General features: G+C 37.5%; 1 protein-coding gene across 5 annotated transcripts in view; it reads left to right on the forward strand.

Moving 5' to 3' along the window:
• Positions 1-24,103, forward strand: part of ARL15 (ADP ribosylation factor like GTPase 15) — a 403,888-nt gene that overhangs the window by 156,039 nt on the left and 223,746 nt on the right. For all 5 annotated transcript variants that reach the window (XR_006205681.1, XM_042949992.1, XM_042949983.1 and 2 more), the window contains one exon: positions 3,339-3,398. Coding sequence is in view for 4 of the 5 variants with exons in the window: in XM_042949992.1 (XP_042805926.1) it covers positions 3,339-3,398 (60 nt within the window). In the remaining variant the exon portion in view is untranslated. The remainder of the gene's footprint in view (positions 1-3,338; positions 3,399-24,103) is intronic.

Raw genomic sequence — 24,103 nt, forward strand, 5'->3', positions numbered from 1 at the left:
GTTCAGTTAATAATAGTAGAGCCAGAATTGGAACCCAGACATTCTGTCTTTGGGGCCCATGCTATCTGGCCATTTTTATTCCTCAAAACAACCTTTGAAAACACTATTCTGATGGTTTGACCTTTATATCCCTACTGAATGTTAACATTCCCCCACCCCCAACCCCAACCTCATCTAACCCAGTGTAAAGGAATAAAATAGAGTTGATCAAATAGTCACCCTTCTTTTTTTTTTTTTTTTTTTCCCCAATGTTTTACTTATTTTTGAGAGAGACAGAGACAGGATGCTAGTGGGTTAGGGGCAGAGAGAGAGGGAGACACAGAATCCGAAGTAGGCTCCAGGCTTCTAGCTGTCAGCACAGAGCCTGATGCGGGGCTTGAACTCACCAGCTGTGAGATCATGACCTGAGCCGAAGTCGGACACTCAACCAACTGAGCCACCCAGGTGCCCCAAATAGTCACCCTTCTTGATTGCTCTTCTAGTTGAACTGAAAGCGTGGCTTTAAATTTAAATTCTTTTGAATCCTTGCAAATGTGTAGAATGACTAAAATTTTTAAAACTTGTTTCTTTTCAATGCATAGTACATTTTTCTTATTTTCTGGACTGATTACATAGGCTTTGTCCTCTGAACATTCATTACTACAGTCATACTGTAAAAATATGAAGGCAGCAAAATGGAAGAGCGCATATACCTTTGCAGGATAAATCTAGCCACATATGTTCTATTTGGAGAGAAAACATTTATGAGTATTCTGCAGAAACATTTATATGCCTATAAATAACATTGCTAGGTTACTTAGCGTGAACATTTGTGGATATTTTTGCAGTCGATTTATTATGTCTGTGTGAGGATTAAAGATGGTAACAATGATATAATCTGCCTGTTGGATTCTAAATTTCAAAACTTTTGAATATGAGTGTCTTGCATATGAGTGCAGCAATTTCTGGAAGGATATTCCTTTCCTCGGGTACCTGCTTGTTGTCAGCTTTAAAGAATCAAAGCAGATTAAACATGGCTGGTGTGTTCCGTAACTGTGTCTTTTTCAAAGTTGGGGCCTATCTCATTTCTCTGGAAAATCTTCACTTGAGTTGTCCTGAATATAACCACTAATAGACTGTTGAGCATTTGCAGAGAGCTTTTCATTTTCAGGATTTCACAATCATTGCCTTTTAATCCATATGACACCCCCGTGAGGGGTAGGTAGATACATTCAAACATCCAAGTCTCCTGCAGGCACATTTTCAGTGCCAGCAGGAATATTGTGATTGGCACTGACTTTCCTTAATTTCCCAGAGGCCAGACACCTGGAGAGGCTTTTCTGCAGGCCCAGGTACATTCCAGTGCCGCAGCCTCCTCATTCCTTCTGATATTTTACTGAGATTCTGTGACTACATGCACTATTAACCATAAGCTGTGGTGACTGTGTCTGCATAAAACCCATACAGGAGGGGTATGTTTCAGAAGATTGTTAGAGGGCCCAATGAACATTTACATCCTATACAACAAACTTCAACTAGTGTTTACTTCTGTCACTCTCACAAGGGTTCTTGTCATTCAGTGGTGATATCTGTAGCTCCAAGTAACTATTTAGATTAATAAATAAGCCCCCAGGATTTCTCTTAAAGTCTATAATGTATTCAGAAGGTATGCACAGCTAGTGACTAAACCATCAACACAGAATCGATTGATACAGAGCACTAGAAGTTATATGTTGTATGCTTATTTGTATCAGGTACTGTGATAAACATAATACATTGTATTATTTTGTAACAACTACATGAGGTAGATGCTATTATTCCCATTTTAGAGATGTTGAAAGTAGTAGGTTGCCCACAGTCTGCTTACTTAAACCTAGTTCCATCAGACTCCAAAGTTACTTCTTAGCCATTACGTGATATTCACTGCTTAAGGTGGAAGACAGTATATAGAATTTGGAAGTGCTAGGACAACATATAACAAAACAGTGGTGTTAATAGGGTGAATATAAAAAGGTACATACTGACTTTCATTTTTATAGAGTAAAACAAAACCATGTAAAAGAATTGTTCTTATCTACATCATACTGTATATCTTTTTTTTTTAATGTTTATTTACTTTTGAGACAGATACAGAGCATGAATGGGGGAGGGGCAGAGAGAGAAGGAGACACAGAATCTGAAACAGGCTCCTCCAGGCTCTGAGCTGTCAGCACAGAGCCCGACGCAGGGCTCGAACTCACGGACCAAGAGATCATGACCTGAGCCGAAGTCGGACGCTTAACCGACTGAGCCACCCAGGCGCCCCCATACTGTATATCTTTTTACCTCTCCAGGCACCTGTCATAACTTTATAACTTCAAATGAAAAGTATTTCTAAATCTTTTGCTCTAATTTCTTGAAAAGGAATGATGATTTATCTTACAGTTGCCCATACTAATGTTTCAAACCTTAGATTAATTGGGTGGTTAGAAATTATTGAAGAGATTAACTCTTATTAGTAGGGCTTTTAATTGAAAAAGTACTTGTAAATAGCAAAACATTCAAATGAAAGAAAAAAATCTTCTGTGTAAGACCTCCTGATCTCCAGTTGTTCCAAGAATCCTCACTAGTTAGTTTCTTATGGATCCTTTTAGAAATCGTAAGTATATTTGTTGGCATGTGTGCATACATATATGTTCGCATGTATGTTGCACCTGATAAGCCTCTGTACTAAAACCTGTGAACCAGATATGTTGAATCCATCATGACTTGAATGATAATAGTTCAGTGCTCAATACATAATCAAAAATTTATCCTCTGAATATATTTTAATAGAAATCATTTACTGCATGCATTATAAAATAGTTACCTATGTATAGACAATTACAATTGCACTTGTAAGAAAAATGTTTACATAATATTAACCATGTCTTAAAACTCTGACATAAATACTATGTAATTCTAATATAAGATGGTTGTAATTTAGGGATCTTCATCTGTAGAGTCGCTGAGTTCTGTATGAGAGAAAACTAAGTAAGAATCAGATGCAAAGGTCCTAGTAGATCTCATATTTTCTTTGGAGTTTCTCTGCACTTCCAAATGTCTTTATTATAATTGACAACATTTACAAGTGATGTAACATATTAAAGAATAGGGTAGTGTTGTGAAGAAAAGAGTTTTATTTCACTATAATACACAACTATATTTTGAAAATTTGAACAGGATAATGTGTCATCAGTTTATCTTGAATTGTGTTTCTGGCATAAATATGAGCTCTGAAAATTAGCTCTTAATCTGCCTAAAAAAGGATTTGAGCATTTTAGGCATTTTTTAAAGTTAAGTTGCTAATTCCTTTTTTTGTTTTTGTTTTCTAATTTTAGGTTTCAGTATAAAAGCAGTGCCCTTCCAGAATGCCATCTTGAATGTAAAGGAACTTGGAGGTAATAACATTTAAAATCCTTTCTGTGTCTGGCTTAAGCTTGTACTAATTTGGTATTGACATGATGTAGAATTAAAACATTATTATTCTAGTAAGTGATTTATTTGTACCTTTTCCCTTGGTAATAGAGATATTTCTTTCTCTTTATATATGTTTTAAAGGTTGTCAAATAGTTCCAAGTAATAAACTTTTTTTGTAATTTGAGAACCATACCATTCTATTTCATTTGCTCCATACTTTTCAGTTTCACTTGTTCAAAAAATTTCTTCCTGATTGAAAAGTATGAAGAAGTTTTAATGTAATAGATAAGCCATACATTATGCAGGGCAAAGAACTGTATTTTAGAGTAGTTTGTATTCATACTACAGGTTTTATCGTATTAGATCTTTTTAGAATGTATTTGTTCTGATAATAAATCTTTGCCAATGGGTTCTTTGCTGGTCAGTCACATTTATTGGATAGGCTGTACCCCAAACTATACATCACTCAGTCTTTCATTACACTCTCTGTCTCAGATTTTTTGGTTGTGTTTTATGTCAGTCAGGGTCTTAACCCATGTAAATAGGTTAACAAAGAAATCAGTCAATTCAGTGAACCTACTAAATTCTCTAATGGCACAGGAAAATGGCGAGTGCTCTGAAGTTCAGTATCATATTGGTGAGTTTAATGACTTAGAAGAAAGTTCTCTTCCATCTCTTTAATCACTTTGTGATATTGACCTTCCTTCCCCCCACCCCCGTCACTTTTTCTGAGTTCATTCTAACTGACCTACTTTTAACTTGATGCAATTGAAACACAAACTTTATGCCATTTTAATAGTGTTAGTGCCTTCTTATTTTTATCTCCTAATGTATTAGTTGATCTTCTCAGGTGTTTTAGAGAGCTGTATCTAGGGCAAGTTTACTGCTGTCAGTCTGTTTTATAGCTACCTTTGATTTTTATAGCATTAATATTTAAATCAACCACGGTTGATAAATTCCGGTTTTCCTTTAAGGCATTTGGTTTTGTTGTTTTGACTACAAAAATTATAAAACACGAGTGTTCTTGTAATGGATACATTTTTCTACGTAAAAATTTTTAAAAGACTGCTCTTTTAGGTTGAATATTTTGATACTACTTCGTGGTTTCTTTTTTTGTTTTTGTGTTTTTTAACATGAAATTTATTGTCAAATTGGTTTCCATACAACACCCAGTGCTCATCCCAGCAGGTGCCCTCCTCAATACCCATCACCAACCCACCCCTCCCTCCCACCCCTGATATTACTTTGTGGTTTCTAGTAACCCTGCTTCTCAGTGACCATAGTATTAGAGAACATATTGGAAAAGTCTCATGGAATCAAAATGTATGGTTTGAGAATTCTTTTGGTTTTAAATGTGGTTGATACTTAGTAAGGATTTTATTACTAGGCTAGACACAGAACTTTTATTAAACCCCCTCCAGGTGTAAGAAACTGCTGATTAATTGATAAGGTGTTTCTTATAGATGTTAGTTGGATGGTACAAATAGAGAATGTGCCTAGACAACTGAAGTGAACACTTGAGGGAATTTTTGTAGCCTTGATTCTGTGCCACTGTAACATCGAAATTCAATATGATAAAAGAAGAATTCGAGGACTGGGGTTTGTAAGATGGGAATCTGTCTGTTCCCAAGCATGGTTTACTTTTACTGAAAAAAACTTCACCAACAGTTGCAGTAATGGATGTGGCAATGGAGAGGGTACCACAGAGTTTGGTGATAACATTTTAGCTCATGCCTCTTGTGTGATGACGTGAGACCTAGGTAAAAGATTGGGACAGGTACGTGAGTTCCAGGCTCATGATAATGTGGTGTTTGGCACGTGGTATTCTACCCCCTTAATTTTAATAGTCCTATTTTCAGTTGAGGGGCTGTCTCAAGAAGGTGATTTTTTTCCGAGTAGAATCTAATTGTGTATCCTGCGTTGTATGCTCAGAGGCAAACTATGGAGGGAATTTGGTGCGTTCAGTAAGTCCTTTATTTAACAGATATTTTTTGAGGGCCCTTTCTGTCTGGAAGAAGACTGGGCCCTAGGCTGTGTCTCACCCAAGAACGCGGGAGAAGCAGGCTAACCCCTGAGAAGAGTGTAGTTTTCCTAGGATTTACGGTATCTCTTCTGTAGTAAGAAGATCATCCCGGTATAAGGTATATATTGTGGCATTTACGGAGATTTGTGACCAACAAATCAGTTTGCTTGCTTGAAAATTTCTGAGTTTAGGAGGAAAGAGTGGAGTGTTTTAGGATCAATTTGTGAAGATACGAGACCTTTATAGAGGGTTTCTTAGAAGTTGGATCAGGTTGTTAATCAGGGAAAAATCTTGAAATCAAGGAATAAATCCAAGAAGATAGATGGAAAGATAGCCATACTGAGTGCCACAACATCCCTGGTGTGTGGAATGCTCAAATAGTTGTGCTCACTGTAGGGTTATTTCAAGAGGTTGGCATGGCCCGGCTCCTCCCTGCCAACTTTTTTTTTTTTTTTAACCCCTTTCTGAAGGTTCCAAGGTGCACCATCACCCCCATTCTCAACCTTCAGTTAAATTTTTTATTTCTTCAAAATAAGAAGAGGCATGAACTTGGGCTCCTTATCTATTGAGAAGAAATGGTGTGAAATGAAATAACAATGACCAGGGGAGTTAAATGAAACTCACTCTTGGGAGATCTTAAGAAGAAACTTTGTTTACATACACACAACTGATAGATGTCTGTGTATGTTCGTACATATAATTTATATGTAAAACATATATTAGAACTATACATACAGTCCTATGTTCTCATCAATTTTCTCTTTTCTGAGGGTGTTTCCTAAATCTTTCACCTAACTGAATTCTCCTTCTGAAACCAATATTGCACTGTATATTAACTAACATTTAAATTTAAAAAAATCTATGTCCTCAAAAAAATTCTTAAAATTCTCATTCACATATATTTTTCTCATGTGGTCTTTTCCTACCACTCATGCAATCATTCTAGCACAATTGTATATCAAGCCTGATTCTAGGAGCTGAGAATAATAGATACTTAAAATACATCCCCCATCTTCAAGAAATTCCTGATTTGGGCTTATGGAGACATTCGTGAAAACAAATTTGACATCGCAGCTGCTTTTATCGTTCATTTTCTGTCTCTGACTCTCTTCAGTCAAACTCTTGCTCACTCAGCGTTCTGACTCCAGTGCTGTAGTCCTGCTTCCCTTCAGATCTCTTCAGGATTGGCTTCTGAATCAGTCTTCACCTCAACTTTCCAATCTATCTAGAGTCTTCCAGAAACGCATCGTCTTCATATTCTTTTATTCTTTTAAGTTCATTTATTCAACAACTATTTATTAAGTACACATAGAACCAGGCTGGGTTCTAGAGACTGGTGGTTATAGCATCAAGACAAAGCACAGTCCTTGTATAGACCAGCTGATGGACACAAGGGGAGACTCTTGTGTACTTGTCTCCTTGATTAAAGTCCAATATTCCTACTTACAGACCTGGAACTTTCTAGGTTAATCCCTTCAGTACTTGAAAGGATTTTAAATACCATCCAGGAGAGCTCTTCTGATCTCTACAAAGGACATTCTGTAGTATTGCTTAGTGGATTTGTTCTTCTTGCAAATTCTTTCATTTGGGAGGTTTTCGTTGAAACTAATCCAAATCCTTTCTTTTTTAGTTTTAATTAATTACCCTGCTTGTCTTGCGATAGATATTATTCTGGATGTTGTGCAAGATACCTAACAGGATCCTCAACAGACAGAAAACTTCATCTTTGAACAAATATCCCTTGTTCCTAGTAGAGGAAGCCCAGCCATTCTATATGATTCTAGGCAAGTCTGTTTTCCTGTATCTCTACTTCTGTATCTGTAAAATGTTGTAATAATAGTTCCTGCATTACATAATCGTTGTGAGGACTAAATTAACATAGGTCAAGTACTTAGAGATCGCCTGGCCATAGCTGACATTTCTGGAAGATTTACATTATAATTATACCTTTGCCCTCCCAACCCCCCTAAAAAACACCATTCATAAGCCCTTTCCCCAAGGTCTCGAGAAATCGCCCAAATTACATATTGATTGTTTTTTCTCCTTGCAGTCATGCCTCTCTCCCTTGTGGACAAGATGATCTTTTTCTTCATTTTGTCACACCTGTTTAAACTGAAAAGTCACAGGGAAGGGACCTCCTTGGAATCTTTTGGTTAACTGCCTAGCGTATTTTTTTGGCAGTGCATGTGTGTTAATATTAGATGTTTTTGTCCCATCTACCTTATCCCCTTTCTCTCTGTTTTCAGTTTCCACCTGAAAAATCTCTTCTATCTCAGTGCCTCTGAGTTGCTTCCATTCTGTTTGGCTTGTGTATTTAAACCACATTACTAAGGTAAATGAAGCATCCGGCATTTAGCTGAATTGGAAGCACCGGTCCCATTGCGGTGACATTACAGCTCTGGTGAGTTTTCATTTTAGAAATTTCCAGTCCTGAAATCTGCAGGTTTTTGTGCATTCAGAGATGTTTTTCACTTGATTTTGAAATTGCATTTGTAAATTGATAGGACCCAGAGAGGAAAAATTCATCTCTTAACACGTTTGGCTTGTTACCATTTATTGATAAGGATCCAGACATCCTACTATTCCTTTTGCTTTCCCTAACTGAATTCTGGAACCAAGATTGGTCTTGTCAAATGACTTGTTTTCTTCCTCTGATATTCTAATGAGTTCTGTCTGACTTGCTTCCCCACCCAGTAAACCGTTTGGCAGTCTTGTCTTCCCAGTTGACACTGGAAAAGGCGAAAGCTGAAAAGCAGTGAGCTGTCTTATATGCTTCAGTATTGGCTGCTACTTGTCAATCGGAAGGAAAGTTCATGAAGATTTTTGTTTGCACTTTATTTTTCTCCCTTTAAAGACGAGACGACTTTGCTTTTGCAGAAGGTGGTGAGGGGAGTGTGGAACAGTGCAAGTTGTGTTCGTTTACCCATTTACTTCAGCCCATGCAATAGTGATTGAATGATTTTTGAGGATTGTCAGCTAAGCCATTTTTTAAAAGGTTGCTTCTTTCAGCAGCCAAGCTGTTATATGAAACAGATGTTGACTCTGTCCTGTTTCTTTGTTTGCCTGGAGGAATACACCGCCTCCTCATAGTGAAAGGTGCTGTTTCTTTGTATCCTGCTAGTTATCCTGGTGCTGTTAATCTGTCCAGGTTATTTGCATTTCTTAATTTCACCAGACAAACGGTACGGATTTCTTGACAGGCAACCCAGGGGGCACTGCTGCCTGCTTCTTTTAATTTCTGCATTCTGTGCCCAGGCCATTTGATGCCTTTCACCAAAATAAAGCCTTCTTCCTTCACAGTCTCCGATTAAAACTTCTTTCAGAAGGAACAACAGCTCTCTTTTATTTGATGTGTTCTCACAGCCCTTTGTGGATTATGATTATTACCTCTGTATCTTCACTACCACCTCCTTTTTAAAACAAATCATAGCTAAATATCTATGAATTTAATGTCATTGCCTCTACTATCCAGTAGAGGAGGAATCAAGACCATATGAACAGTTTAGGTAGACCCGAAGACCTTATTATGGCCACATTGCTTTAAGGAACCAGTGGGGTTGAAAGATTTCTTGCTGCTGTAAAAGAGAACAACTTGCCGTTCAAAAACTCTTTTAGACCTCTCCAAACAAGGATTTCTCTGGAAGAGGTGGCAAGAAACCATGACCCTGGCAAAGGAACATAATAGCACAAAGTGGGGGCCCGTGGAAGGCCAGGTCCACAGCATACCTTGTGATCGTGCTATAAGCTCAATTATAGTCAGCTGCACTCAAGTAAGTCTGCATCTTCCATATCTGTTGTAGAATTACAAGGAAGAAATGTGATTCAGCCTCAAGACACTCTGTCCCTCTATGCATTTTAGCTTCTTGTTGTTGTTTTCTTATCTGCAAAATGTAAGTTTTAATAAATCATCACTACTTATTTCCCAAGGGATTGGGCTGGAAAAGAAAAGTTCAGTTGCCTAAAGCCCCTGGAGGGATGCTTTAAGATAGACAGTGGTATTTCCACTAATTCTGTTTTTATAGTGGCGGTTCCAGTGTCATATGTAATAGTGAATGATCGAAACTTCTTGATATTGTATTGTTTCCTTATCTAGGAAAAGAACCAGGCCTTTCTGGAATGGGGACAACCGGTTAACTCCTGGCTCTCTGAGCTGTGTACTTTCTCACTGAGGCTTAGGCTCTACTAGGGGAAATGATATTGGTATAAAGCCAAGTGACTTGGATGCAAGTTGAAAGGCCACAGCTATCTGAATTGGTTGAACAGGATCCCAGGGTGGTGGTGTTCAAGCGTTTTTTACACTTGCTAAGGGAAAACTGAGCCAAACAGTCAGCAGAGCCAAATAAATGAATCTGGGGGCCCAGAAGTCCGTTACTGGCTGATGTAGACCTGACCTTAATTTTTGTTTTCTTCTGGAGAAGTGCCCTAGGAAAATTTTTTTTTTTTTTAATTTGTCTTACTGGTCATAGTTTAGGATAGTACTTAATCTACTCTTCTAAGACTAGATAGATACACAGATAGATAAACATACATACAGTGTTCAAGAAACTAGTTTCCTGGCCTTTTGACCCCCCCTGAGAATAGGGATCTCACATGCTGCTAAGGTTGCCTGCCTCACCATTGATTCCTATTCAGGGGCAGTCAGGTCATTTTATATCTTCCAACTCTACCAAACTTCCTCATAGAACATTTGTGTTGGGTTCTTAGCTTCTTAACCCTCACGAGGGAAAAGATATTTCTGTTTCTCCCAGGGGTTGCCATAATAGCAACTAATTTTCATTGTGTATTTGGTTTCAGTGTGATATTGCAGCGACAGCACTGGAAGTCAAGAGACTAGTATTTTTCTCTATCCAAACAAGCCATGGGACACTGGGCAAGGCTCTTGACTTTTCCAAGGCTGCTTTCTTTTCTAGCAGCTGAGGATGCTGATAACCATTCTCCTTTGGATATAACTAGTTTATTTTTTATCCTGAAACCCATAGTTATCTACTTCACTTTGGCCCCTAGGGACCATAGAGCCCACCTTTAACAACTATGCATGATTATCGTACTTTATTTTTTTCTAAGTTCATCTAACCCTAACTTCCTCTATTTTTTCTTTCTTTGTTTTTTTTTTTTTGTTTTTTTTTTTTTTGTTTGCTTTTTTTGGTATTGTAGACATTTCAAAAAATCTGTGTGTGTTATGTGAGACAGGTATATATGTTCATGAGATAACAACTCATACTAACTTCAAGTTCCTGTGACTTAAAGTCACTGTGCTGTTTACTTCAAGAAGCATTACAGTCTAGTGTGGGAAATACTATAACAAGATTGAGTGCAAGATGCAGTTAGGATCTTATAGAAAGGACAAAGGAGACGTCACAGAGGGAAAGATAAGTCATAGAAGTGACAGTGGGTTTGGTCTAATCTTTCAACCATAAACCAAGTCCACTGTCAACTCCTTGACTTACATCTCATCTGTTTTCTTCCTAGACTTCTACTCTGTGATGTCCTTGTCCTTTCTGCACGATCAGAATTGCATCTTGTACTCAATCCTGTTACATTCTTTAGCATACCAGACTATAACGTTATGAAGAATTGAAAAACACACCATAATCTTAAGAGTTTATTATATTGTGATATAAAACATATCTGCAGTTCCAAGATGGAGAGAAAATTGCTGGTTATGCCCCAAGATACTAGAGTAAGGCTAGACCCTTAAGAAGCAAAATGTTGCTTTGTTGTTGAATTCATTTCAGTGAATACTTAATAAATAAATACTAATTATATGCAGTCACTTAGAGATCTCATCCCTGCACCTGCACACACAGGAGCCCCTGAGCCCGTTTCTTCAGATAGTTTAAGTTTTCTCTTACTTATTTTGAGAGAGAGAGAACACAAGGGAGAGAGAGAGAGAGAGAGTGTGAGTGAGTCCCAAGCAGGCTCCACGCTGCCAGCACAGAGCCAGACGTGGGGCCCCATCTCACCATTGGGAGATCATGACCTGAGCTGAAATCAAGAGTCAGACACTTAACCAGCTGAGCTACCCAGGCAGCCCTCCTCAGATATTTTGATGGGAGAGTAATATTGGCCATAATCTTTATGTAATTTCTTAGAAAAGATTAAACAACTTTACTAGATTTCTACAATTATCAAGTTGATAGTTGTTCAAGAGGTAATATGTTTGTAGCTATTCATTACTTAGCAGACTAAGTTGGTTCTCTGATCTATCCCTTAGAACTGAACAAAATTGAACTGGTTAGATTTGTTTTGAGGCATTGTAAATGTGTTGCTTTTTAATTCCTTAAGGTCCAAAGCATTGTCAAGAAGCTCTATTGAAGATGCTTGATCATTTTAATCTTGAAATTCACTGATATTTTATGGCATCATTGTGAGAAGCAATGTAAAGAATTTATTGCATAAAGTTAACTTTAACTTACTTAAAGTTAACTTGCTTAAAGTTAACTTTAACTTACACATACAGGTATGTGGAGTACTTATGATTGAACATTGAAGGTTGATTTTTTTTTATATACTCCCTCCTTTGCCATAATTTTATAAAATTTCAAAAAATCAGAAAATGATTATAAGTTAAATCTGTAACAAAGATTTAATCTACAGTGAAGAAAGGAAAGCATGCCAAAGACTGAGGCATGGGCAAGGAAAACATGACATAGAAGGGGAATTCATCAGGATTAATAATCAGAGAGCTTATTGGAGTTATTAATTGGGGCTTTACATTTGGACCTACGCCGTTATTTTTCTTCTCTCCTGTGTTAAGTCGTGGATAGCAGCTGTGTTTACCCACAAACTAAATCTTGGAAGTGGGTGCTAGACTCAGGCAAGACAGTGCCCTAATAATGTACTAACTGCCAGGTGGGTTGCAAAGCCCACACACACAGGAGAGAAGCCACTTGTCTGTCCCTATTAATCACTGAAAGTAGGCAATGGTAAACAAAACAGCTGGCAAACGTAGATTCTTAAAAGATAAGCATATAATCATGGCACACAACAATATGAGGAAAATCGGCACCATCAAAGAAAACTTACCCCATCAAAAATCAGAAGAAAAAGTATCGAGGGACCTAGAGGTAATAGAGTGATCAGAAGAAGACATTCAGAGAGATAAGGTTTTGTATTATGAAAAGGAATCTAACACAGGGACGCCTGGGTGGCTCAGTTGGTAGAGCATCCGACTCATTCTCGATCTCAGGGTCATGAGTTCAAGCCCCACATTGGGTGTGGAGCCTACTTAAAAAGAAAAAAAAATCTAACACAGAACTTGGGAAATGAATTTGACTTTAAAATTTAAAGTGAAAATGTCAGTTGACACAACTCAGATGTAAATGTAAAAAAACTAAGGATTGAGTTAGGGAATTTCCTCAGAATGCCCTGCAAAAGGATGACTTTGGAAATATGAGAGAAAATTGAGAAGACTGAAGGAACAGTTTTAGAGTTCTAACATTCCTCTAAGAGTTCTAAAAAGAGAGTAAAGAGAAATTACAGAGAATAAAATAATCAAAGTAGAAAAACCTCAAATGTGAAAAAAGACTTACTCAAATTTAATGAGTCTTCTGAGGCCAAGAAAAGACTTCTATCTAGACATATTATAAAGAAAAAATCATTAATTGTAATCACAGGAATGCACAAGGAAGTGAATTCTGATTTTAACATGGGAGATGTCAGGTAGAGAGAATCATAAAGTATATTTTCTTCAGATTACACGTTGTAATTAAAAGAAAAAAAAATGTTCATGTTTATTTATTCTTGGGAGAGAAAGAGCACAAGCGGGGGTGAGGCAGAGAGAGGGAAACAGAATGTGAAGCAGGCTCCAGGCTGTTAGCACAGAGCCCGCTGGCGGGGCTCAAACCCATGAACTGTGTGATCATGACCTGAGCCGAAGTTGGGCGCTCAACCGACTGAGCCACCCAGGTGCCTCATTAACAGAAATTTTGAAATTTAAATATATTTCTTTAAAAATTAAGGGTTGGGAATGTAAGCTGGTATAGCCACTCTGGAAAACAGTATGGAAGTTCCTCAAAAAACTAAAAATAGAACTACCCTATGACCCAGCAATTGCACTACTAGGTATTTATCCAAGGGATACAGGTGTGCTGTTTTGAAGGGACACAGGCACCCCCATGTTTATAGCAGCACTATCAACAATAGCCAAAGTATGGACAGAGCCCAAATGTCCATTGGATGGATGAATGGATAAAGAAGATGTGGTATACATATACAATGGAGTGTTACTTGGCAATCAAAAAGAATGAAATCTTGCCATTTGCAACTACGTGGATGGAACTGGAGGGTATTATGCTAAGTGAAATTAGTCCGTCAGAGAGAGACAAATATCAGATGACTTCACTCATATGAGGACTTTACGAGACAACACAGATGAACATAAGGGAAGGGAAGCAAAAAGAGTACAAAAACAGGGGGGGAGACAAAACGTAAGAGACTCTTAAATATAGAGAACAAACTGAGGGCTGCTGGAGGGGTTGTGGGAGGGGGGATGGGCTAAATGGGTAAGGGGCACTAACGAATCTACTCCTGAAATCATTGTTGCATTATATGGTAACTAATTTGGATGTAAATTTAAAATAAATCAAATGAAAAAAAAAAAAAAAATATATATATATATATATCTCAAGTAGAAAAAAAAATTAAGGGTAAACATGAAAACAGTAAAAGTAGGATGATGTCTACATAAATACAATTTTTTAAAAATCTGAAAAGTTACTTATTCAGCTAACGTAAACAATTCTAGAATGGAGTGAGTTCACTGGGATCAAGTAGAATTTTTGTTTTTTCTTGTGTGAACTTTGTTCATGAGAATTTAAGAAATACAATTTAAGAAAATATACCATAAAGATAGAAAGCTAAGGATATTTGATAAATTCAGCAACATGCAAAAATGGAAAAAGAACAGAACAGTCATGATAAACAGAAAACATGTATACGTTGATAACTACAAAAATGAATAAATTAAGTTCCCCTTTTATATAGGTGGCATAAAAAACAATGAATGTAACATATTCAGCTATATGTGGTTATGAGACATTTCTGCAACAACGACAAATGCAGCAAGGTAAAAATAAAGGGATAGAAGAGATAGCCTTAAAAAAGACCATTGAAAAGAAAGTACTGGGAGCATTATTAACATCAAATGAAACAAGGTGCGCCTGGGTGGCTCAGTCAGTTAAGCGTCCAACTTTGGCTCAAGTCATGATCTGTGCTGACAACTCAAAGCCTGGAGCCTGCTTCAGATTCTGTGCCCCTGTCTCTCTCTGCTCCCCCCCACCACTTTCTCTCCCTCCCTTCCTCCCTCTCTCTTGCTCTCCCCGCTCCTCTCAAAAATAAATATTAAAAATTTTTTTTAATCAGGTGAAATGCAATTCAAAGCAAAGAACATTAAGTTGATTTATGTTGAGATTTTCATGTTGATCTACTAGGATAACTGAGTACTCCTGAATCTTTACGTAATTCTGAATCTTATAAAACGAAAACTAAGAAAAATGTAAGAAAAAGCCAACAGATCCACAATCTGAACTTAATCTACTTGATAATTACTGAATGTCACATTTAAGTAGAAAACACATGTTCTTGGGGTGCTTGGGTGGCTCCGTTAGTTAAGGGTCCCATTCTTGATTAAGGCTCAGGTCGTGATCTCATGGTTTCTGGGATCGAGTCCTATGTCAGTAAGTGTGGAGCCTGCTGGGGATTCTTTCTCCGCTTTCTTTGCCCCTCCCCCTGCTCAAGCATTCTTTTAAAATATTAAGGGGCACCTGGGTGGCTCAGTCGGTTAAGCGGCCGACTTCGGCTCAGGTCACGATCTCGCGGTTTGTGAGTTCGAGCCCCGCGTCGGGCTCTGGGCTGATGGCTCAGAGCGTGGAGCCTGCTTCCGATTCTGCGTCTCCCTCTCTCTCTGCCCCTCCCCCCTTCATGCTCTGTCTCTGTCTCAAAAATAAATAAACATTAAAAAAAAAAATTAAAAATAAATATTAAAAAAAACACACGTTCTTTTAAAACATGCATAAAATTTACACACAACTATGTATGTTTTCTGACTAAAATCCAGTAAAATTAGAAATTAGTAGCAAATAGACAAAAATAAGAACACATGAAACAGGATTTAAAAGTGCCCTAACCTAAAGAGCCCAAATGTCCATCGCCTGATGAATGGATAAAGAAGATTTGGTGTGTGTATATACAACAGACTACCACTCAGTGATCAGAAAGAATGAAATCTTACCATTTGCAACAATGTGGATGGAACTAGAGTGTATTATGCTCAGTGAAATTAAGTCACTAAGATATTAAGACCAATATCTTAAGATTTCACTCAGGTGGAATTTAAGAAACACAGCAGATGAATGTAGGAGAAGGGAAGGAAAAATAAAACCAGGGAGGCAACCATAAGAGACTCTTAAATACAGAGAATGAACTGAGGTTTGCTAGAGAGGAGGAGAGTGGGGGAGGGGTTAAATGGGTGATGGGCATTAAGGAGGGCACTTCCTGGCATGTGCACCGGGTGTTATATGTAACTGGTGAATCACTGAGTTCTCCTGAAACCAAAACTATAGGTTAACCTAATTTGAATGTAAATAAGTAAATTCTTAAAAGGAAAAGGTACCCTAACCTTATACCATCTATAAAAATCAAAATGGATCCTAGACCTAAATATAAAACCTGAAACTATTAAACTTCTAGAAGAAAACTTGAGACAATTCTTGTGACCTTAGGTTAGACAAAGATTTCTTAGATAAGACACCAAAAATCTCCATAGAAAGAAAATTGGTAAGTTGGATTTCATAGTACTTCTGCTTTTTGAAAGACATTGCTAGAGAATGAAAAGGCCATCTATTGACTAGCTAAACCTTATTTGGAGATCTGATAAACAGCAACAAGAAAAGAAACATTTCAAAAATGGGCAAAAACTTTGAACATCTCCTTTATCCAAGAAGATACAAAGAAGGTAAATAAGGTCATGTAAAAGGGTCCCCACTTTATTAGCCATTCACTTTATTAGCCATTAGGGAAATACAAATTAAAACCACCACACACATATTAAAACGTCTAAAATTTAAAGGCCTGAATATATCAAGTGTTCTGGAAAGAGTGGAGAACTAGAATTTTCATCTAATGCTGGTAGAAATGTACAATGGTACAACCACTTTGAAAAACAGTTTGGTTTGCATTTATGTTAAGAGACTGCCAGTCTTAGAATCAAGCCATTCCACTCTAGGAGAAATGAAAACTATGTTTACACAAAATCCCGTGTGTAAGTGCTCATAGCAACTTTATATTAAAAACTGTCACAACCCACATGTCATCAGTTGGTGAATGGATAAACAGATGTGGCGTATCCATATAAGGAAATAGTATCTGGCAGGAAAAAAAGAATGACCTATGGGTACATGCCATAACATGAATGAATCTCTAATTCTGCTGAGCAGAAGAAGCTAGACAAAACAGAATGTGTAAGGTGGTATTCCCATACTGGGATAAATTTTTATTCCATTTATAGAAAGTACTAGAAAATGCAAACTGATACTTTAACAAAGTAACTATTTCAGGGATTCCCTAAGGGAGAGGGACAGGGGGCTGCGGAGGGTGAGGGGTGAGTGGAGGGATATAAGGGTTGTGAGAGGGGTGCCTGGGTGGTTCAGTCGGTTAAGCGTCTGACTCTTGGTTTTGGCTCAGGTCATGAGCTCACGGTTATGAGATCAATCCCCCATGGGGCTTGGAACGGAGAGTGGAGCCCGCTTGGGATTCTCTTTCTCTCTCCTTCTATCTCTGCCCCTCCCACCCGCACTTGCACAGGTGTGCGTTCTCTCTCTCTCAAAATAAACTTAAAAAAAAAAAAAACGGTCATGAGAAAACTTTGGAGGTGATGGATACAATTATTATCTTGATTAGGGTGATGGTTTCGCGGATGCACATGTATCAAAACCACATTGTATATTTTAAAATGTGTAGTTTATTATATGTCAATTATACCACCATAAAACTGTTGATAATATTCTACACATACAGAAATTAAGAGAGATTCTTTTCTATCATCTCTGGTTAAAAGCATTGAAAGTATGTATTGTGGAGAATTTATGGCCCTTTTCTTGGGTTGCTTTCCAGTGAAGAGTTATTTTAAACAGGCTAAGTTAATATCCATGGTTTAAAAAAAGAGCACTGTGACTGGGGAAAGACTTCACAAAAATATCAATTTCTGGACGATCATATGTAGCAGAATTGTTAAGGTTAAATATGTAAGCAGTTAAAACTAAGATTAAGATGTTATCAAATCTATCAATTTAATGTGTAGATTTTAAAAATCTCAGTGCTAATAAAATAAGACAGATTGATCTGTCTGCACAGCGGCATCAATTAATCAAAGAAATTCATATGACAGATTCATTATACAAAGAGTGAGAGATTTCTCAGAGTAAACCAGTTGTGGTTCATTCCACAGGGATGCTCAAAACCTTAGTGCTACAGTATTCTTTTTCCAACCTTAGCAGTTATATTTATGAAAAATTTTCCTGTTGGTGATTGCACAATGGGCAGGATGCAGGTCTCACACAAAGTTGGAGGTTGAAGGGGAGAAAAAAAAGTAACACTCAAATGAACCAATGTATTAAAAAGCATCTGATTCTAGACCACATTGGAATAATTTGTGTTTTAAGAACACGATTTGTACGTGTGGGTAAAATATCCTCTTTCATTCAGGAATCTACAGCTTTAAATTCTCTGCTTGAGCTGATCCTGTGCTATCCAGATTGTATCTCAGGTTAAAGTTTTCCAAGCAGACCTTACTTTGGCATAAAAAGTAAGATATTTTTCATTTGCATTTTTCCTTCATTTTTGTGAGTGTCCGCAAGATGGCTGGTTGAGGGTGGTAATGGGTATGTTTGTTGGTTACATTCTATACATGACACACTAAGAGGGTAGAACATAACCTGTTTGCTCTCTGTCCTTTGCCATTAGTGATCCCAACAAGTTCTTTTGGGGTCTGCTGTGTTCTGTAAGGTGATGGTGCATTTTAAATTTGGGGTGTATAATTAGAAAACCTCTTTCACCTTTTTAGTTTTTTTCTTCCAAAGTCCTTTAAATAGATTTAGATGTCAATGAATTTTCCCTCTTACTCATTAGATTAAATCTCAGTAAGTAGGGATGGATTAATATAAGCTGCTAAATTGAAAATGCAGAGGCTTGGTTGTCGAGTGTGGGGATTTATAGTACATAATAGATTAGTACATAAGCATGTTGGTATTTTTTCAATGTGGGCTGTCTTTGATGCTGTTACTCTTTTATATATGGTTGTCTGTTTTTTTTTTGTTTTTTTTTTTTACAAATATTTATCAAGTTGTAGAGCATTAGGTCTCCTTGAGCAGATGAAAACCTGTTTAAATGGTAATGTGGAAAGATCCAAAATGATCATGCCTTGAAGTTAGAATCTGGAAAATAGCCAAAGGTTTTAGATGTATCCCTGAACAGACTTAAAGTTTTCTAGTTATTCTAGATTCTACGTGTGTCCGTAAAAATTCCTGAGATTCAAGCTGAAAGCATTTAATTCTGTAGTCTTCTTAATTCTGGGTGAGAATGAGGGCAGGCAGCAGTGGCTGAAATTTTAGAATGGAAATGTGGAGTGCTCTCCATTCTCCAAAACTGGTAAACATAAAACCATTTTCTTAAGGTTCCATCAGGTTTGTTTTCTCTGAGTTTGTTATGTGTGTTACTGTCATGAATTTTAAACCTTTGCTACAGATTTCGGTGAGGACTCAAAAATCAATTATGCTGGGGGATTTTTGACAGAGGTGTATCAGGAATTGTACCGTGAATAAAAGAGCAACACCAAACCCAAGAATGTCTTTATTAGTGGTTGCTTTTTAAAATTTCTTGGAGGTTACTTTATTTCTTCAAATCCTTGAAAGAGTCCATATATGCAAGAGAGCTGAGAGGAAAGACCCCAAATCCAGTCCCATGCCTCTACCTACAGTGAAGGAGTAACAATTCAGGCCCCCCCCCCCCTCCAAAAAAAAAAAAAATGAGAAGAACAAATACAGATGAAGTCCAGATACCTTGGTGGAAGATCCTTTCTTTCTAAATATTTATTATTAGCCTTTGCCATGGCTCATGTGTTTTTGTTTTTTTCAAACAACCCTGTCTCTCCTCTATTTAAGGTCAAGTGCCTTCTCCTATCCGTGTCCTAGGTGGGCTTGATGTTTTGGTGTTCTGAGTTTTGGAGCTTCTTTATAGTAGTCCTTTTGTTGCAGGCATTAAACATCTTCTTGTCTCCTACATAGGGCCCTAAGTGTTCCTTTGTCCTGTTACTGCCTGGACCTAAGACGACAACATACTGCTTTTTTCTTGGATGAACCTTTCCATCCCATGTCTTCCTTCCTTCAGGTTTCCAAATTGTGTTTCTCTTCTAATCAGTGGAGAAAGAAAAGAAAAGGAAAAAGAAAAAAAAAAATCAAGGAACAATGTACGTTAGTTTTCCTTGATTTTTTTCTTCCATTGTAATTTGAAAGAGGCTATAATACCACGGTTTTGGAGTTTTCTGTTCTATCTCATTCTTCCTTTCTCTAAAATGATAATACTTTGAGTGTAAAGGTATTTATTTATTTACTTTATTTGCACTAGGGAATGAGGATGTGAACTTTACAAGTCTTGCAAGGTTTTATCTGCCAAGTCTTTGGTCTGAGACTCATGATCTTCCCTACTATTTTAAGACAGAATTTAACAAAACGAGACCGTATGAAAACAGAGTCCTATATTATAGTTTTTCTCTCAGGTAAAAGGAAAACCCTTATGCATTGCCTTGCACAAAAAGCATTGAGTGCTGCCCAGATTTAAAGGGTCGAAACAGTTGACTTCACTTTGATTAAAAGAATTCTCGTTTAATATGGTGCTGGGATTTTAGGTTAATGTGATTTTTGACACTGACAGGACACCTCACCACCATTATCATCCTCAGACACTGAGATTTTCCCAAAATCGGTAGAATGCTAGTCCTCTGTTATTTACAGTATTACTGAGATTCTTCTGTTTTCAGACACATAGAATTGTACTGTGCTTTAAGAAAACCCTATGTACAGAAACACATTAGTAGCTTTTATTAAATAATATGTAGTCTTCAAAAATTATTGGTGTCATAAAAGGTTTTGCTCCAAATTTTCTTTAAAGTATTGAAGTCCCAATACATGTTAAGTTATTTGATTAAGTATTATCAAGACCATTTCTAAGGCATAAATTCTGAAATTTTCTTTCTGGTCCATCTTCCGGAGTTTCAAAATTACTGCCACCTACCATGTGCAATTACCAAATACAAATGTACCTTCAGGTTAAGTTGCTTTGGGAAAATTCTCCATCAGCTGTTATGATATTCAAGTCTTACATACTCCTTTAATCATCAACTGGGACAAAACGTCTCTGTGAAAGAAGAAAAGAAGAAAGAAAGAATGAGTACAAGATAAGGAAATCTAGTAAGAGCATAGAAACTTTGGAAATGAAGCCCTTGCTCTTAACTCACATATTTTTATACCTCCTGTCTTAATAACTACCCGGGTCTCATCTTGGTTTTTCAGTTGGAGAAGCTGAATTGTTAACCTTGATCGGCAGTATGGCTACGAAAATTTTTATTTGGACTATTGGTTTTCAAAGTTTTGTCTGTTATTTTTCATATGGCTCTTAGATAGGCTAGGGCCTGGTACCATTTTAAAGGGAAGTTGGCTGAGAACTGAGAAAAATTTGAGGCTGACCAGATTGTATCCCAAAGTGTAAAGCCCCATAGCAATACAGTGTGAGCCCTGAGGCAGAAAAGAAGGAGTCTCAGAGGAACATGTCCTTCTTGCATACCGTCCCTTTCTGGGAAACGTGTGCAGGGAGTTCACTGGGGGCAGGTCACCAGAGGAGGACACGAGGGGCACGTACAGGACAGCCACGTGTGCATCATTTGGCCCATGTGCTGACCATATGAAACTGTCTTTGGGACCGGAAAATGCCTGACATGGCTAACCTAGAATATATCACTTTGCTGGTTCCTGGCACCGTCCTTGTTTTTAATGTGCAGTGGATGCTGTTGCGCTGTTTGTACAATGCAGCAAGCTTACCGACCTGGGGGAGCTGAAACAAACAAAAAGTTAGCTCCTGCAGTTCTACACCGAGTTTTAAAACAAAACATTTTAATATCTGTAGCTGGAAGGGAAACGTTTGGAGCTTTGTAACTGGCAGGCAGGAGTATAGCGACTGAACAAGGGATGATTCCGGGGCCAGTTTTGGACACAAAACTGAATAAATGGAAAAGAACCCAGGCAGGACAGTCTCCTGTCTGGCTTCCCAGTAAAGTCAGAGGGGACAGTCCTGGCAGTACTATGGATTTGTATGCTGGGATAGATATAAACAGCAAAACCCTCAGCCCTGTGGCTATAAAAAGAAATATTTTTTATGATATATTCATTGTTTAAGAGCAGCCAGTGAGTTTTGTGTAACATTTATGCCTATGCAGTTCAAAAACCAGAATTCTGTCTGCTTGTGTGCTTAAGCTCTTTCAGATGTTTTTATTGTGTAACATCGTCTCCAGATTCTTCTTTTAATGTATGGTTCATTTTTTTCCCCCCTCACAATCTGTTAAAAGATCAGTTTGTGTGAATCTTGACACTGTGATGCTATGTCATGGTTTTAATTTGAATGTGAGTTGTTGCAGCTGGAAGCATAAGATTAATGCCACAGACTTGTTTGTCGCAAAAACAGATATTTTACACGGAGTCAAGATGTGTTGAAAAATTGCTTATATTTCACTGGACGCAAGTCACATTTTGATTCACTTTTGAATTCTTATAATTTGAATTATTCTGAAACAAATAGATGTGTATCTGGTAATATAACTGGCTATTGAAGGTATTTGAAAGGTGGCTTGAATAATTGCCTATTAAGTACATAGTCCGTTAATTAGCCAAAGCTTTTTTTTTTTTGCTGCAAAAGTTGTTTTAAATCAGTCTGAGAATCTATGTAAAAGGTGGAGAACATGGTTATAGAGTTTAAAAATTTGTTCTTGACTGCCTGTGCATTTTTATATACTTCGATAGTGTACCTACATAACAGAATGAAGCTCCTGGTCTCCCATACCTGCTGGCATGTGGAGAGTTCCAGACACACAAGACATGGCGGTGACTTATGGCTCCTCCACTGTCACTCTGGGTTAATGGGTGTATTTCCTGCAGTGGCCCAAGCCATCCTTCTCCAAAGCAATGTCAGGAAAGTTGGGGATGCTTTTTCCTTCAGAAGTGAGTCTCACAAGTCATGTGAAACCTGTTATGGCATTCTGTCCTTCAACTCTTGCATCATATAAGATAACCTGAAACTATACATGTTAAATCAGATGCTACTTAGTCAGTCTGATTATATCAGGTAGGAATTGGCTCTTTTCAGATCTCTGAGGTGTGGCTTCACAGTGTCAAATACTTCCATGGTGAGGAAGTCAACGTTTCAGAAAGTATATGTTTACATGCCATATTTGAAGGGTTGTAATTATTGCAATTCGTGATAATTTGCCAAAATCTACCTTTCTGCCTCTTTGCTGAAACGATCCTCTTCCGCTTTGTGGAGCACCCTCAACAAATAACCTATCTTCCCTACACAGTCATTCAGAAACATGAAACTTGTTATCATATATTCTGGAAGATCCTCTTCCAAGCTAAATACCTTTCATTTCTTCAACTATTTTCCATGTTACATAATAGTATCCAGGTTCATCACCATCCTGGTGGTCACCTTTGTGGTAATCCCTTATAAAACCTGTATCTGAAAGCATGCTGTTCTAGATGGGGTCTGACCACGTCTTTTCTTTCAGACACTTAGATTTCTCTTACAGTCAACAGTCCAAGCCATAGCACCTCATTGGTTCATGTTGGATATGCTGTCAGAATACCCAGCTGTTTTAAGTCAGGGCTCTTCTGTTCTTGCACAGTTGATTTTTTTTAAGTTCCAAACTCCAGACATTACTTATATCTCTATTAAATTTCATTATGTAAGCACTGGCTCATTGTTCCAGCTTGTCAAGAACTTTTTGACTTTTTTTATTCTGTCCTCCAACATATTAGCAATTTCTTACAGCCTTGTGCCATCTGTAAATCTTGAAATGATACCTTTAAAGTTTTTATTCAATTAAAATGTATAAACATGTATCAAATTGTCTACTTTGAGCCAGTCTCATGCTCTCTTGTAGGGATAACAAGATGACTAGCATGTAATCATTCCTTTAGGGAGCTCACAAGCTGTGGGGAATAATAGACATGTAATTATAGAACTATAATGCCCTGTGTTAATTGCTGTAATAGAGTTATGTGTAAAGTGCTAGGGGAACCAAGGTTGGTTGTAAATCGTAGAAGACCCAACCCCTTCCATGGCACAGCTCCATGGATTTTTGGATATGGCTGTTAAATCACTTCTAATGCTGCCTAACTACTGTCATCTGATTTACTTTTTCTTTCTTGCCCAAGGATACGGCAAGAGACTTGTTAAATATTTTGCTGAAATGATCTCATACAATGCTATTCCCAAAATGTACCAACCTGGTGAGCCAGTCCAGAAGGAACTGAGAATTATTTTTGAAAGACTTCTTAGTGACTCCATGATAGCTCATGATTATCATTTTTTTTTTTTAATCTGGGTTGATATTTGCCTATT

Source organism: Panthera leo, chromosome A1, assembly GCF_018350215.1.
Source record: "Panthera leo isolate Ple1 chromosome A1, P.leo_Ple1_pat1.1, whole genome shotgun sequence".
Lineage (NCBI taxonomy): Eukaryota > Metazoa > Chordata > Mammalia > Carnivora > Felidae > Panthera > Panthera leo.